At 41.3% G+C, this 14,568-nt stretch overlaps 1 protein-coding gene across 6 annotated transcripts in view; it reads left to right on the top strand.

The window, feature by feature from the left end:
• Positions 1-14,568, top strand: part of rxraa (retinoid X receptor, alpha a) — a 103,646-nt gene that overhangs the window by 48,028 nt on the left and 41,050 nt on the right. For 5 of the 6 annotated variants that reach the window (XM_026928949.3, XM_034311279.2, XM_053240330.1 and 2 more), the window contains one exon: positions 13,808-14,043. In XM_026928949.3, coding sequence (XP_026784750.1) covers positions 13,808-14,043 — 236 coding nt within the window. Of the gene's footprint in view, positions 1-694; positions 8,108-13,807; positions 14,044-14,568 lie in introns of those variants that run through there. The other variant, XM_053240327.1, reaches the window with a different exon arrangement.

The raw sequence follows: 14,568 nt of genomic DNA, 5'->3' as shown, positions 1-14,568 counted from the left end.
TCTGTATCTTTCTTCTACATTTACTTCCTACGTATGTTTTTCTTGAAAATTGTCTGTCTATCTCATGCTTGCGTTGCTTTTCTTCTTTCCCTCTCCTCCATTTGCTGACTGTTGTTTTTTTTATCAACCTTTAACATCTGTTTCTCTAAAATGGTCTGTCTTTCTCTCCTACACACTTTCATTTGTCTCCTTTTTCCGTCTCTCATCTTTTTTCGTTTTTAAACTCCACCTGTCTTTCTCTGTCCATTTACCGTGTGCCTCACTTTTTCTTTTCCAAACTGTGCCTCACTTTTTCTTTTCCTGTCTGGCTTTCTCTGTCTCACACTTTCCCTCTATCTCTCTCTCTCTCGCTCTCGCTCTCGCTCTCTTTCTCTCTCTTCTTTTCTGTCTCTCTCTGTCTCATTCTCTTATTTGCTATCTTTCATTTGTCCCGTGAGTCATTTATTCCTTACTTACCTTATACCCTACTGATCTTATACCCTACTTATCTGTCTCTCTCTCGCTCTTTCTTTCTCGGTATTTACTCTCATCACTCTTTCTCTCTAAAGAGTTATACTCCTTTTTTTATTTTGCTGTATCTCTCTTATTTTTCAATTTCTTTCTCTTCTTTTCAAACTCATCCTGTCTTTCTTTCTCTCTCTCTTTCTGTCTCTCTCTCGCTAATTCTTGTCCATGTGTCTTATTTCTCTACAGTCTTTCTATCTTATTCTTTCATTCACTTTGTCATTTATTGTGTCTCTATTTTGGATTATGTGCCATCTTAATCTCTCCTTGACCACTTTTCTCTTTCATACTCCATCTCTCTCTTGGCTCTCTCTTTCATACTCTGTCCATCTGTCTCTGGCGGTCTGAAACACCTGAAATCCCACTCTCGGGGCTCGGGAGCGTAATTAGACGTGACAGACCAAGCTTTTAGGAACATGTTCACTCTCCACCACTCAGTCCTGTCTCAGTGCGCCTGTGTGTCACACTCTCAGCTGCAGTATGTCCTCCTTGTCCTCGTCCTGTCGTCATCAGCACTTCTGTCCTATCCGTGATGGAGTGGACTGTGTTCTTTCCATCCCTGCAGCCATGTGGCTTTTGGACGTACAGAGGACAGGCGTTGTGAAGTGAGGATTAGGACATGGCTCATCTGATGGTGTTTTTTTTTTTTTTTAAACGTCTCCATGTCCTTCTGATCTACATTAGGACAGGAAACTCATCTTGATGTCCTGTCAGAATAAATTTCACTGTTTGAGTGCTATTTGAATTTTTATGTATTGGAAGGGCAAAAATACAGATTTGACTGATTTAAGATCCCTGGTATACTTTTTTAGTCAGTTTTTCTGGTTTTTTTTTTTTTTTTTAAAGTAAATAACCCTTGTTTTTGTTGACGCAGGAAAGCAGCTTTGAATAAATGCATGTCATTTATGGAATAATTTATTTTCATATTTAAAAAAAATATGTATCAGTTTTTTTAAATTAATCTGTAAAATCAAACCATGATGAATTTATGAAAAGTCTATTATATATAAGTAAGTTATATAAGAGGCAGAACCTCAGTAGTGTAGAATCTATTATATATGCCCAACCTTAAGTCAATTAAAATGTAAAAACGTGCTGTATCAGGAACATGAAATCATTAGTGTGGGAAAATAAATTTATAAAACAAATCTAAAAGATTTAAAATGTAAGGTAGAATTTCGGATACTTTGCTTAAGAACGAGATATAATTTTCACCTTATGTGGTTTATGAAAGAGACAGACACACAGAGAGAAAGAGGTATAGAGAAAGACAAAGAGTGAGACAGAAAGAGAGAGAGAGAAGGGACTAAGAGGGACAGAGACAGAGAGATAGAGAGAGGGAGGGTGTTTTAAAGAGGAAGAGAGATGTTCACTGTGTTAGATTTTGCTTTTATACGGCGAGGACCCTGGAGACCTCTGACTGATGATGATGAAGATGAAGATGATGATGATGGTGGTGATGGTGGCAGAGCTAATAATATCACCATCTTCTTTTCTGTAATGAATATGTATCAGGTCACAGATGATTTATCCATCATAGAGGCATTCCATCGTGTTTACGCGAGCTTCTGATGGAACTTCATCAAGCTTCTGCTTGTGGGGTCCTGCTGTAATTTATGTGCACAAATGTGTGTGTGTGTGTGTGTTGTGGATCTTATTATTCATAAGCACTCCCCTTTCTTTAATGCTGATTGTTTGTCTTGGAAGCGGCAGCATCCCTTTGGGTTTCGTATTGTTGTTTGCTTGTTGGGCGCCAAAGGGAGAACGCTGGGAGAGGATCCCAGCTATGATTTCCCCATCACGCACACACACACCACACACACGCACATACAGCACATGAGGCATGTGCTGGCCCCCTGTTGCGGTCCACGCGCTCCCTCTCGGCCCGCTAGACCTCTTCCTGCTGCACGTACACACATAGTTTCCCAGAGTTGCCTTCGATATACTGTCCAGCCCCAGGAGTCCGCTCTACTCCGTTTTATTTTTTTTTTTCACTCGGACGCCCTGAAGTTTTTTTTAAAACGCTAGCCATTTGCGTTTCATTACCGAGACCTTGAACAGAACAAAAGAATAATAATCAGAAAAAGGATGGAGGGGGGATTTCAAAGGCTCGTTATGTGGTTAATAAATTCTCTTTCTCACTAAAAAAAGCTTCTATATATATTTTTTATAAACTCAAAATGAGAACCAGCTTCTTTCGCTTCGTCCGACACAAACAGAAAAAGATCTGTTGTCCTAAATCATGTGCAAACATACCCCGAGTTTGTGTAGAAAAAGAATTACACATTTTATGGGCCGTGATATTATCTCCCCAAAGCAGCCCTATAAGGGTATATGCGAAACGGTGGAGAGGGAGACATCTGCTTTGGGACACAGCCAAGGACACACTCTTTTTCTCTGTCTCTCTCTCTCTCTCTCTCTCTCTCTCTCTCTCACACACACACACACACACACACACACATACACACACACACACAGGGAATGTTCTTATTTTACACTACCACCTGAATTATAGATACCATAGCCAAGTATAACAGTGCTGTGTACAAGTCTCACTTAGGTACTGTTGCGCATGTATATGGAGGATTTGGCATCACGTCGCACAACACAGGGGCTACACACACTTTCTAGAAATAACTCATAGCCTGCGGACACAAACAAGTACACACACACACACACACACACACACATACACACACATCCTAAACAGAAAGTGACAAATTCCCCAGCGTGCCGTCATCACACTGGCGGTGTGATAATTGTCAGAACCAATCATGTTTGTTGTGTTGGATCCACAGCAGCCGCTTCCATACTGTCCATACAGCAACTTCACATCTGCCATCATTTCCCCCATTTGTGCGTGTGTGTGCATGTGTGTAATTTGACGTGGTGTCAGTCCAGCAGAGGCTTCTGGGATGTGTATAAACCAAGCATCACCAGACCACCAGACTTTGCTTATACCTCATAATGAGGCCCAGCCAAAGAAACGCTGGGATAACACACCAGAATCAGCAGCTAACTGAGTGGCAAAATAGGAATTTGAGATCACGTTTTGTCTACCATCATTGTTAGTGGTGTACATAATAATGAATCAGACATGATTTTGAATCCTTTTGAGATTATGAAATATGTTGAGTATGAGATTGTGAATAAGTGTCCTGGGATGAGCATTAGACAGTATTTATGATTACAGCAGCACTTCTTAGGTACAAATATGCAGTATCCAGATGAGATTATCCACTGAAGATCACCACTGTTTTATTACTTAAAGGGACTTAAAGGGTCATTTGCATCGACAAGGTACGCCAGGTTTTGGCCAACTTTTTGATGTTGTTGCATCCAAGCTGTGAAACTTAATATGGATTTAAAGAAAAGAAATATATTTTTATTTTTAAGATCCATATCAAGGTCGACTCTTATCGGTGACTTTTTTACTGGCCAGTTTCAATCAGGCCACACTGCTCCAGTAATCAGTAGATAAGCATCTCCCTTCTGCAAACACCTTGCATTGCAAATTGAGTATCTACACTTAGCAATTAGAGATTTCCACTCCAATTCCACTCCAACGATAAACAGTTAGCTATGCTGACTGGATCTACTGCAAGAAAGCACACAACACTGATGTTCTGAGTTTTCACTTCATTTCATCTTCAGTAAGTGTTTTATCCTGGTTTGGGTCACGATGGATCTGCAGCCTATCCTGGGAATACCTGGTATGAGGCAGGTATATGGCCTGGATGGGACACTAGTCCATTGCAGGGCTCCATACACACACACACACACACACACACACACATTTATTGGTAAACGGGAGGAAACTGAAGAACCTGGAGAAGCACTGAGTGTTTGTGAAGGACCCAGTGTTTAGCATGTAATCCACAGTTTTTGTGTGTGTGTGTGTTTGTTTGGAAATTAGCCTAATTAGATCTCACTGTGGCCATGTGCTGTGAATTTTATCTCTCGTGTTGGTGTTGATATTTTGAAAAGCTTATGTAAGAAGAATTTTAGCATGGAGCCAGAATGTCCTATTTGTCTCGTCTAATATGGTGAAATGCATTATAGACGTACACACAGCTCTATAATAACATCGCTCATCACTGTAAAACTGAGCTTTTTGCTTTTGCAACTCGTCCCCTCTAGCTGTAGCGACACAAGGGATTCGGGTTTAGTGCAGAAATGAATGCAAATGCCTCACTCTTGTGTGGACTTCAAACGAGTTGACTCAGTGTGTTGGCACCGCATTAGCTTCACGTAGTGCCACTAGGTGCGGATGCTCCTTGGGGGACGGCTCCGCAGGTTGCTGCCTCTAATTACATCCCGTGTCATATCGAGTCCCGGCTGTAATCAAGCTTGTATTGTCAGTCGGAGCAGCAGGGCGTTCATCCCTGGCGTCCTCTCACTCATGCTTTCTGGTTCTTCAGATGTAAGAACAAGCCCAAGATTACATTCAGCTCGTGGAGACGACAGCAGAGAAACAGTGAGAACTCAGCAGTAATCAGGTTGCGAGATTAGGTCTGATTCATGCATGTGTCTTTCTAGGCTCAATTTATTTTCTTGGGTGTTCAAAAGCATAATAGATTAGATAGCAGGAAGACTCATGTGCCAGTACTGCAGATGTTATCAGGAGGACTTGTGAAGCGTCACATGTCTGACTGATTTACAACTGGTAGGCCAAAAAAACCTCTTTATTTAGCAAGTAAAACAGTCAATTTTCCCTCCCAAAATGTGACTAATGAACCGAGCAGTCAGTGGATTACATCAAAGCGTCTTTATAAAAGGTTCTCCTTCAGCTGGCCTCCCTCCAGAACAACATTAAAGTGAGCCAAACTCAGAAGTGCAGGAAAGGGAAATTAATTGTACGACAGAAAGACTCAACATCACTCACTGCTATTATGTGGCTCGTTGAAGCCCAGGCTCATAGGATACATTGTTTCGTGTGTGTCTGTGTGTGTTTTGGCTCAGAGGAGCGCTCGTATCGCCTTGACGTCGATAAGGACAATTAGGACATATCAGAGGAAAAGGAGCGATAGCACATGTAATCTGTAGCTTATCGTGACTTGTTGTCAGCCAACTGCATCTCCTTCATCGCAGCACTCTTCTGTTTCCTCTTAGTAAACAGATCTTTATGTAGCTCAATAAACGAGCAAGAGTAGTTTGGTCTCGGCAAACCAATGCCCTGTGATTCACCACCTACACAGAATGTCCTGGGTGGCCAATTCCTGGTGTTTTATCCCCCCAAACACTTATCCCTCATTAAACTTTTTTCCCCTTGTTGTGGCTGGAGGCTCGATAGCTCCTCCAGCAGACTCACGCCGAGACAGAGGAATCTCTTTATTTGAGCTCACGTTGCAGTTGCGGTTCCGCTGTCAGCTTGCATTTTGTCTCGCCCCGCCTGCTGATGAACACTATTAAAGCGCCACTATTATTCCCCCAACTGGCCTCTTAAATCTTTGCCATCTGATCAAGCCATTACACACTGCGCTATTCAGCCTTGGTTCTTCAAGAGTCCCAGTCTGTGCCCTTTTTTTTTTCTTCACAGATTTCAGTTCTTCCAGTCATATTCCTCATCTCTTAATTAGCCAAATACATTTGGAGAACAGATGAGAAATGTGGCTTTTTATAGAGGACGGGATTAAATACCAGTCAGAAGTGTCCATCAGGTTCATGGATGGAGCTGTATATTCACATTACTGATCGGCATTATGGAGAATTTGGTCTCATACTAAAACAATCTCATCTTGTATTCTCCTGAAAACAGGGAGCTTTTTCAGGATTCTTTATCACGCGTCTTCTGTGCTATCGCTTCCTGAGTTTGAGTAAACACATCAGCCAGGACTATTTACTCTCTGCGCCTTAACAGTGCGCACCGGATTACTGTGTTTATACAAACACACACACAGCAAAGGGGTGATTAATACCACAGATGGTGTCTCATACAAACACATTTTCATATACATAATTTTCTCACACTACACGCACTTATCTCCAGTTCCATATTCACACACATTTACCATAAGCAGTACGTTTTTCTCTAATAGTTCAAATTTGCTGCACTATAATAAACACCATGGGCCGTTTAATGATGGCTATTATCAGTGGCCATGTGGTAAATGTCAAATAAATATCACCATGGCCGTGTGTGTGTGTCCCTCGTTTTGGACAAGAGGTCTGTCCCCTTACACAGAATGAGGTCTACACAGGATGTTTGCTTCACTCCCTGGTCACTCCTCATCACATTCAACCTCTGTAGGAAAACACACAGTATTGCTCCCTTTGCCGCTTTTAGGTTCAGAATTAACTCGCCCACTTGGAAGGTCTTCAGGAAGCTGCTTTGTTATTTCCCTCTCTTCTATACCTATGAATAAACCTGAGCATTTCACAGAAGTGCTAATGATTTCTGTTTCATTGTCGCCTCCCTGTGCCATATGTGGGCTTCAATAGCACGCCAGCCAACACCAAACAGCTTTGTGAATAACACATTGTGTATGACTTTCAGAAATGCGCAACAACACCAGGGTGTTTTCATAGTGCCTCAAACTGAACATGTCTCCATGTGTTAGTAAGAGTCTGGCTTTGGAAAAATGTATTCCTGTTTTTAGTGCTGTCAGGAGAGACGTACAGTGACCCTTTTTTTCCTGGACTGGCTGTAATGTTTAGCAGCAGTTTTTGCCTTTTTTTTTCTTTTCTTTGTGTTTTTGCGTGTTTCTTTTTTTTTCCAGAGAGAAAAAAAAACAGAGGTCGATGAGGGACTGTCTATAGATGTTATGATGTTGATTTGTGGCCATTTCGTAAGATAAAATGGATGTAAACTATAAAGGGAATAAAAAGTATGTGTCATTCTTTACTACTTGTTTCAAATTGCTGTGGTATAAGAGGAATAAAACATTTTGGGACTTGCTGTCGTTGATTATTTTCCTGTAACAGCACGCCCTGCCATGTTTTAGCCCTTACATAATGCCTATTTTATATGAAAACATTAAAAAAAAACTATCTGTGTACGTAATATACTGTAACACAGTTTTCCCCAGTACAACAAAGTAGCCTTACTTACGCAAACTTCATCAACTAAACAATATAATTGTTGTCTAATACGTACATCTATGTATTGCGTAAGTATTCACGCACCTTGAATTTCTCCATATTTTGTAATATTACCACCTGGAATTAAAATGAATTTAAATTAAATAATATGTCATGAATCTAAACAAAATGTGGAAAAGTTTGAGGGGGTGAATACTTATGCAAGGCACTGTATATAGGCAGACACGTTATAAAACATTCATTTGCGTCTGTCAGTCACAAGCTGATCAAGGTGGACACAAAGACAGTATTCTCTGGAAGGACATTATTAAACTCAAGTGAATTTATCCTTACTTCTTCATGCCTAGATGGACTGTCGTTATGGAAGCACTTTAATGAGGACACGTGTGGTCTCTGTGCTCCTCGCTGCTTCTCCATAGAGACTGGAGGAGGTGTGAAAGCGAGCAGGTGGTAATGGACCCTCAGCTGGAGAAAGTGCTGGCCCTGGACGCCTGTAACATTCATAATGCACAAGGCCCAGATCATGAGTCACGTCTCCAGTGGTACAGCTACAGGGGACAGAGTGAGGCAGAGGATACACATACACACTCACTAGAGCTGTCAAGTTTCTGTAAAAATTGATTGCATGTTTTTAAGTTTATTTAAAAAATATATATTTCATATGGATGACATGATAGCTTCAGTGTGTTTGGTTCAATCCTGTGCTTGAGTTCTGTTTGTGTGGAGTTTCATATGTTCTCCTCTTGTCCATATGGGTTTCCTCTGGGTTCTCCAGTTTCCCCCAACCTCCCAAATACATGGCAGCAGGTGAATTAGCTGTGCTAACTTGCCCATGAGTGGCATGAATGTATGTGTGTGTGTGTGTGGGTTCAGGGTGAAATTCAGGGTGTATTCCTGTCTCACGTCTAGTCCACCAGAGAAATCACTTAATGAAAATGAATGAATATTTGACATTCGAATTTCGTTTGCCTATAAATGAAAACTGTCACAGACAGAGCTAACATTAATAGTAGCACTACACTCTCAGAATAGGGGTTTTTCAAGGGTTCTTTGAATCGTTATGGATTCTTGAAACCTTCTGTGATACTGTAGAACATAGAACCATCCTGCAACCTTTTGGTCTGGATTTACAGTATGCTTTCGAATTGCATAAACCAGTGAAGATGAAGATTGTGTTACTTTCTTAAAAACTTTCTTAAAAAAATCACAAGGACACGATATAATTCATCATACATTGCAGTGTGTCAGATTTTATTTACCATCAGAAATAGTAACATTTCTTTGTCCTGATATTAAAGCCCTTGGTAATACAGTTTCAAGAAATATCCCTAAATACAATTTAATTCTAGCTAGTTGTAACTAAAAGCTACAAAAGCTATTTTCTGTATTGTGAGAATTGTGTTGGTATGTCCGATCACATAATGATTGACAGAGATGTCTCGTCAGCAACGTAAATAACTCCTGAACAGTGCCAATGCTAGAAAAGTGAGTGGGAATTACAGAATGGTGCTTCCGCATAGTGGCATTTTTGTTTTTACATGGTGTATTGGTGTGTTGTGTAAATATTTCTTGCGGCAGAATTAGATAAAATCGCGGTTAATGTGTACTCCACTGCATTTAAAAAGCTACACGTCTTTATAGGAAATGTGGAAACGTCTTTTTCTGTAGACTTGAATTAGGGGACTAGAGGTAGAACCTAGAAACTTAAAACATCCAGTGTATATATATTTTTTTTTAAATCCAAAGAAAATTAGTCTTGACAGGCGTAACACACTCTCGTTCGGGCTCTCCACTTCATGCAGGCATTCGCTCCTGTGTTACTTTTATCTTTCTTTGCTTTTAAGGGTTTTTTGTGTCTTTTGTCCTCATCTGAGATGTTCACAGTGTGAATATAGAGGCTGCACCTCCTCACTGCCTCTTTGTTAGCTGTTCCATAATGACTCGCTGAAAGATAGACGAATGTTCGGGAGGGTTTGCAGCCTCTGCAGATTCCGTCTCCCATGACCGAGAGAACATCTCAAGCATGCAGAAAGCTATTAACATCATTTATAAATGTATTTTACCTTGATGTGCGGTTTGCAGGAATGCGAGACTGCTTTGATTTCAGGTAGTGATGTAACCAGGTGAGGGAGATAAAACGAACAGCAACTTGTCATCACTAGATCTTCAACCTGTGAGCATCTGGGATGAAATGAAGAGTCTAGGAAAGAACCTTTTTTTTTTTTCCCCGAGTGCTCATTAGTCTGGCAGTCAGCTTATTGGCTGTGTGTGTGTGTGTGTATACGCGCATGTGTGAGTGTGAATGTGTGTGTATGTGTGTGTGGTCTTTGGGTGACAGAAAGATATGCAGGGATTAACACACATCCCCCCCTTTTTCACTCCCCGTTGCATTTTTTTTATGTATTATTGTGTATCTGGTGTGTGTGTGTGTGCGCGCAGTGTTAGCCAGACACTGTGGTCTGTGGAACCTTTCCCACACCCCTACACCGCTCCCACACAGAGCTTAGTGTGAAATCTACACATTTCCTCAATGAAGACATTTTTAGAAGAGAAAACACTTTTTTTTCGGTCCGGGTTGTTTACAGTAGCCTCCTGGCACATGCTGTAATCCTGCTTAATTTTCCACGTCGCTGTAAGGTGTGTGTTTGTACACCGATGATCAGCGGTTGATCTGTTGTGCAGGAGGTCTGTTTTTATTTCCACTCCCTCTTCCCTCTTCTGAGTCCATCCATGCTCACATCATTGGCAAGGACACAAGCTGGAGGATTGCCACTCTTCTCTACAGTTGCCAGGGTTGTGCTTTCTTTTTTTATCGTCTCTTATCTCATCTAGGGAGCACATCCAGGGCAGGTAAGAAGCTCCTGATGAAGCTTCCAGGGCTTTCTTTGACAGCTTGTAAAACACGTTTCAGTTCCCAGCCAAACAGGTCGCAGGAAAACCGCCAGTGAGGAAATATCGTTATATTTGGCGAAGTTATATTACACACAAAATATCTGCTCAGAGGAGAATCTCTGGTCTCGGTGACCCCTCTATTCCGATTTCACCAAAATCACTGAAGACACCTTTAAAGGGTGCAGGTCTGTTTATTCTGGTTTGAAGGATATCTTTAATCTGCACTCATTAAAGGTGTAGTCAGTGATTCGGTAATAGCTGAATTGCTAGTCAGTGTGTACGCCTTCGAAGAATGTTGGTCTGTTTATACTAGATTGAAGGATCTCCTGATCTGCCCCCTGAAAAGTGTTGTCATTGATTTTAGCCACAGTAACAGCTGAGTCTCTAATCACTGACTACAAATATAAAGGATGCAGATCACTTCTTTATAAACTGACCCATTGGACCCATTAAAGGTGTATTCAGTGATTTTGTTGACACCTGAATCTCTAATCATTGACAACACCTTTAAGGGTGCAGATCTCTCTGATTGCACCCATTAAATGTCACAGTGACAGCAGAGTCTTGGATCACTGACTGCACCTTTAAGGGGTTCAGGTCTGTGCTTTGTGATCTGAGAGACCATGTACACAAATCTATAAAAAAAAAAATACAACTTGTAAAATTTGCCAAATATCTGACTTTATCCATCTTTAATCCTGATCCTACTCCTGGCAAACCAGTCCTAGTGGAGAGGACGGGACAAAGCAGAGGAGATGTGAAGGGAGAATAAAGGTGACATTAAGTCCAACAAGACCCCAAGTCCTGGATAGACCTGACACAAACAAACACATTAAAAATGGCATTGAATTAGCACACATATACACACATCTGCATGCCCTAATTATTCCCTATTAGAGCACATAAGTATGCCCAACACACAAGCTTGTGTTTCTGCCAAACATGACACAGCAGGCTGGAGAGAATACTGAGCCAGACAAGTCCTTGAACAACAGAATGTTTCCCTGTTGGCAAGGAGAAGACCATCTACTGTGTCGCCTCCAGAGCTACACATTCTGCACTGCTCACTCATTCTTCATCAGCCACATTACGTTAGACATCAGATGACTTACTTATGCTGATGCAGACTGGCATCTCCTGGTTGTAGGGTGGGCTGTCTTTTCTGAGGAAAAAAAAAAGGCCTGAGTTGAAAGGAAGTTGTGCTTTCTGTCATGAAGGAAAGGAAAAATACAGTGTTGTTTAAAAAAAAAATTAAAGGTCATTTTATTAGCTGAAGTTAGCTGTTTTGAAAATGCCAAATCTCTACATGGAAAGGCAACACTACTAACTGGCAAGAAGAGCCCTTGCCAATTCCGTGATTGGTTAGATGCTGGTGGTAAACATCATTTCTCGGTTGTTTTCTCTTCACAGAGATCTTTTTTTTCTTAGCAGGTATTTTATTAAAGCTGGAATGCAAGGAAAACTTCAAAATGTTCTGACTTAAAGTGCCTTGGGGTTTCAGAGCTTTTCAGATCTGTTACTTAGTGATATGCGTGCCAATATGATAGTATATCTAGAAAATGTACAAACTGTTTTGAAGATATTCTCATTTCTCGAATGCTATTGGCTGTCACACTGTCACTCCTGTGACTTCCTTTTTCTGAAGCAAGTACATCAAATAACACTTCTCAAGCCTTTTCATGAGGACTGTGAAATCACATTTAACAGTAGCACCTTTTTGGCTGCCTTCTCCTTTTCTCACACTTTCCTTTTTGCCCACTGGCGTTTTCCTCTTGCCTGTAAATCATGTTACGCATACATGTCTGTGGATGTTTTGGGGGAATGTCAAGAAAGCTGAAGGAACAAGTTGTTTTTTTGTTTGAATTTTGGATTTCATAATAGTAATCTCTGCCAAAATCACTGACTGTAAGTTTAAAAATTGTTGACGGCAGCTTTAATCTATCGGGACATTCTTGAGTGTTTTTTGGGTGTGGCATTTAATTACTGTGTGCTGATAGTTATGATTTGGAGGTGTTTGGAGAAAGTGATGTGGTGGAAGTGTTAGGATGTATAGCATAGCATCCTCCTCTTCTTTCCATTTCTTAACTCGTGCTTTAGGCCTGGAATCGATCAGCAGCACTGGGAGATGATGTCAGTCGTTGTGGGACAGCAGGCTTCTGGACAACACTGCTGACTGAACACGCCGTTATTCTCAGCTGTCAACTCGTCGAGCAGTACATACTCTTGGTTCATGTTCAGCTGCTTATGAAATGGTCCTGCTAGGAGTCCTGTCTTCATTAGATGCTGTCAGCATTAGGTCAACATGCTTATTTGTCTACTGTATTACTGGTAGAGAGATTAATTTTAGGTGGACTAGAGCCAGGCTGAGGCGTGTGTCCTCCAGGTGGCTGTTGTGCAGATTTGTGTAGGTGTTTCATTAGCGTGTTGAATTCCCCTGAAGATGTGGCTTTTTCAAGCATGAATGAAGGCAGAACGAAAGGTAAGAGAGCCTCAAACGAGGCTAGAGAGACAAAAGAAGGTGGTGAAAACAAGTGGGCTGAAGAGCAAGAGTTTGTGAGCCTAAACACCAGACATAATGAGGTTGTACTCCTCACACTTCTGTCCTCTCTGAACCATCAAGTGTCTTCCTGTCTCTTTGTGAAGTTCACTCGTTAGGTGAAAAGGTCACATGAAGGTTTTACGTTACAGGGCTACTGTTCATAATGAGAGTCTGGGGACAGGGTAGCATGCTGGGAGGATGAATGTAGCTGATGGTTTCTCTGTATATCGTGCCATGGAAGGAATGGACAGAATTTATCTCATCCGTGTCATTGCATCCAGTGAGTCGAGTGTCGGTCCTGTGACTTTCCTAATCATAAATAAATCTCTCTTCATACAAAACACAAAATGACAAGAAAAAGATAATGTATTAGAACAAGCAGTTGTTCTGTTAACAACCTGTTATTTGTCTTGCAGCCAGGACTGCTGTCAGAGCTGCTGTTATAGAAAATGAATCAACACCTTCTGAGCAATCCGATTCAAAGAATTCACCAGCAGTGTGTATATAAATACAAATTAGCCACAGCTTCTCTGTATTTTAGAACCAGCAGTTTTGGTGTATGCCAGGAGAAACAGCAGTCATTATAGCAGATGTTACGAGTCACAGAGTTGTTTATTTGTAGTGCCTTTCTCGCACTGAAATTACATTTTTGTTAGGAATGAACACAAAATGAAATATCACTCCATTTATCCTCCCCAGTCACTCAAATGTGTGGACAACTCAGTCAGGCATGTCACTGTTGCTAATATGTGTCTCTCATAAGCATAAGTGCCCTAAAGCCAGAGCAATAACTTTATTCTTCCTCAATCTCTTTCTCTTTGTCTCTCACAGACTCAGGTCAGGTGACCTCATCTCCTCTGAGCTCTCCCACGTCCCACCGGCCCATGCACCCTCCCCTGCTGAGTCCGACCTCCATCGGAGCCTCAGGATCTCTGCACTCACCCATCAGCACACTTAGCTCGCCAATGAACGGCCTCGGCTCTCCCTTCTCCGTCATCAGCTCGCCCATGGGCCCGCACTCCATGGCATCTCCCGGCATGGCCTATGGCCCCAGTGTAAGCCCACAGGTAGGCCCAGGGCTTGGAATCTTTTTTTCTGAATCTCACTGCCGATTTTGCTTTTGCTTTTGCTTTCTCGTCTATTCCTTTTAGAGTCTTCCTTTCTCCTGTCCACCAGCTAATTTTTGTCTTCATTTTTTTCTCTCTCTCTTTTACCTCACTCTCTTCTATTTCTCTCCCTTTCATTTTTTTTTTGGCTCCATGAATAGGTCTCTGCATTTCTTTGCCATTTAAAAAATGATATCAAAGCTTATTGCATGCCAGTTTCCTTTCTGAACCAATTCTGAAGTGGAAAATAATGTACAGAAAATTCAGGAAAGATCTAGATGAGGGGGAAAAAATCCTAACAATTACAGAAATCTCATTTTCAGCCCTTTTTCGATGCTCTGTGTACTGTATCATAGCTGTCGGAATGCATTCTTTCCATTTCACAAGATTTTGTTCATCATGCAGTAGATTAAGGAACAGCACAGTGGATTAAGGGCACTGTCTTGCATAAATGCTCAGTAGGCCTATTTCCAGTGTTGTACATTG

Source organism: Pangasianodon hypophthalmus, chromosome 15 (assembly GCF_027358585.1).
Source record: "Pangasianodon hypophthalmus isolate fPanHyp1 chromosome 15, fPanHyp1.pri, whole genome shotgun sequence".
NCBI classification, from domain to species: domain Eukaryota; kingdom Metazoa; phylum Chordata; class Actinopteri; order Siluriformes; family Pangasiidae; genus Pangasianodon; species Pangasianodon hypophthalmus.
Note: the sequence above shows the minus strand (reverse complement) of the source record. Positions and strands in the feature narration are given on the sequence as shown.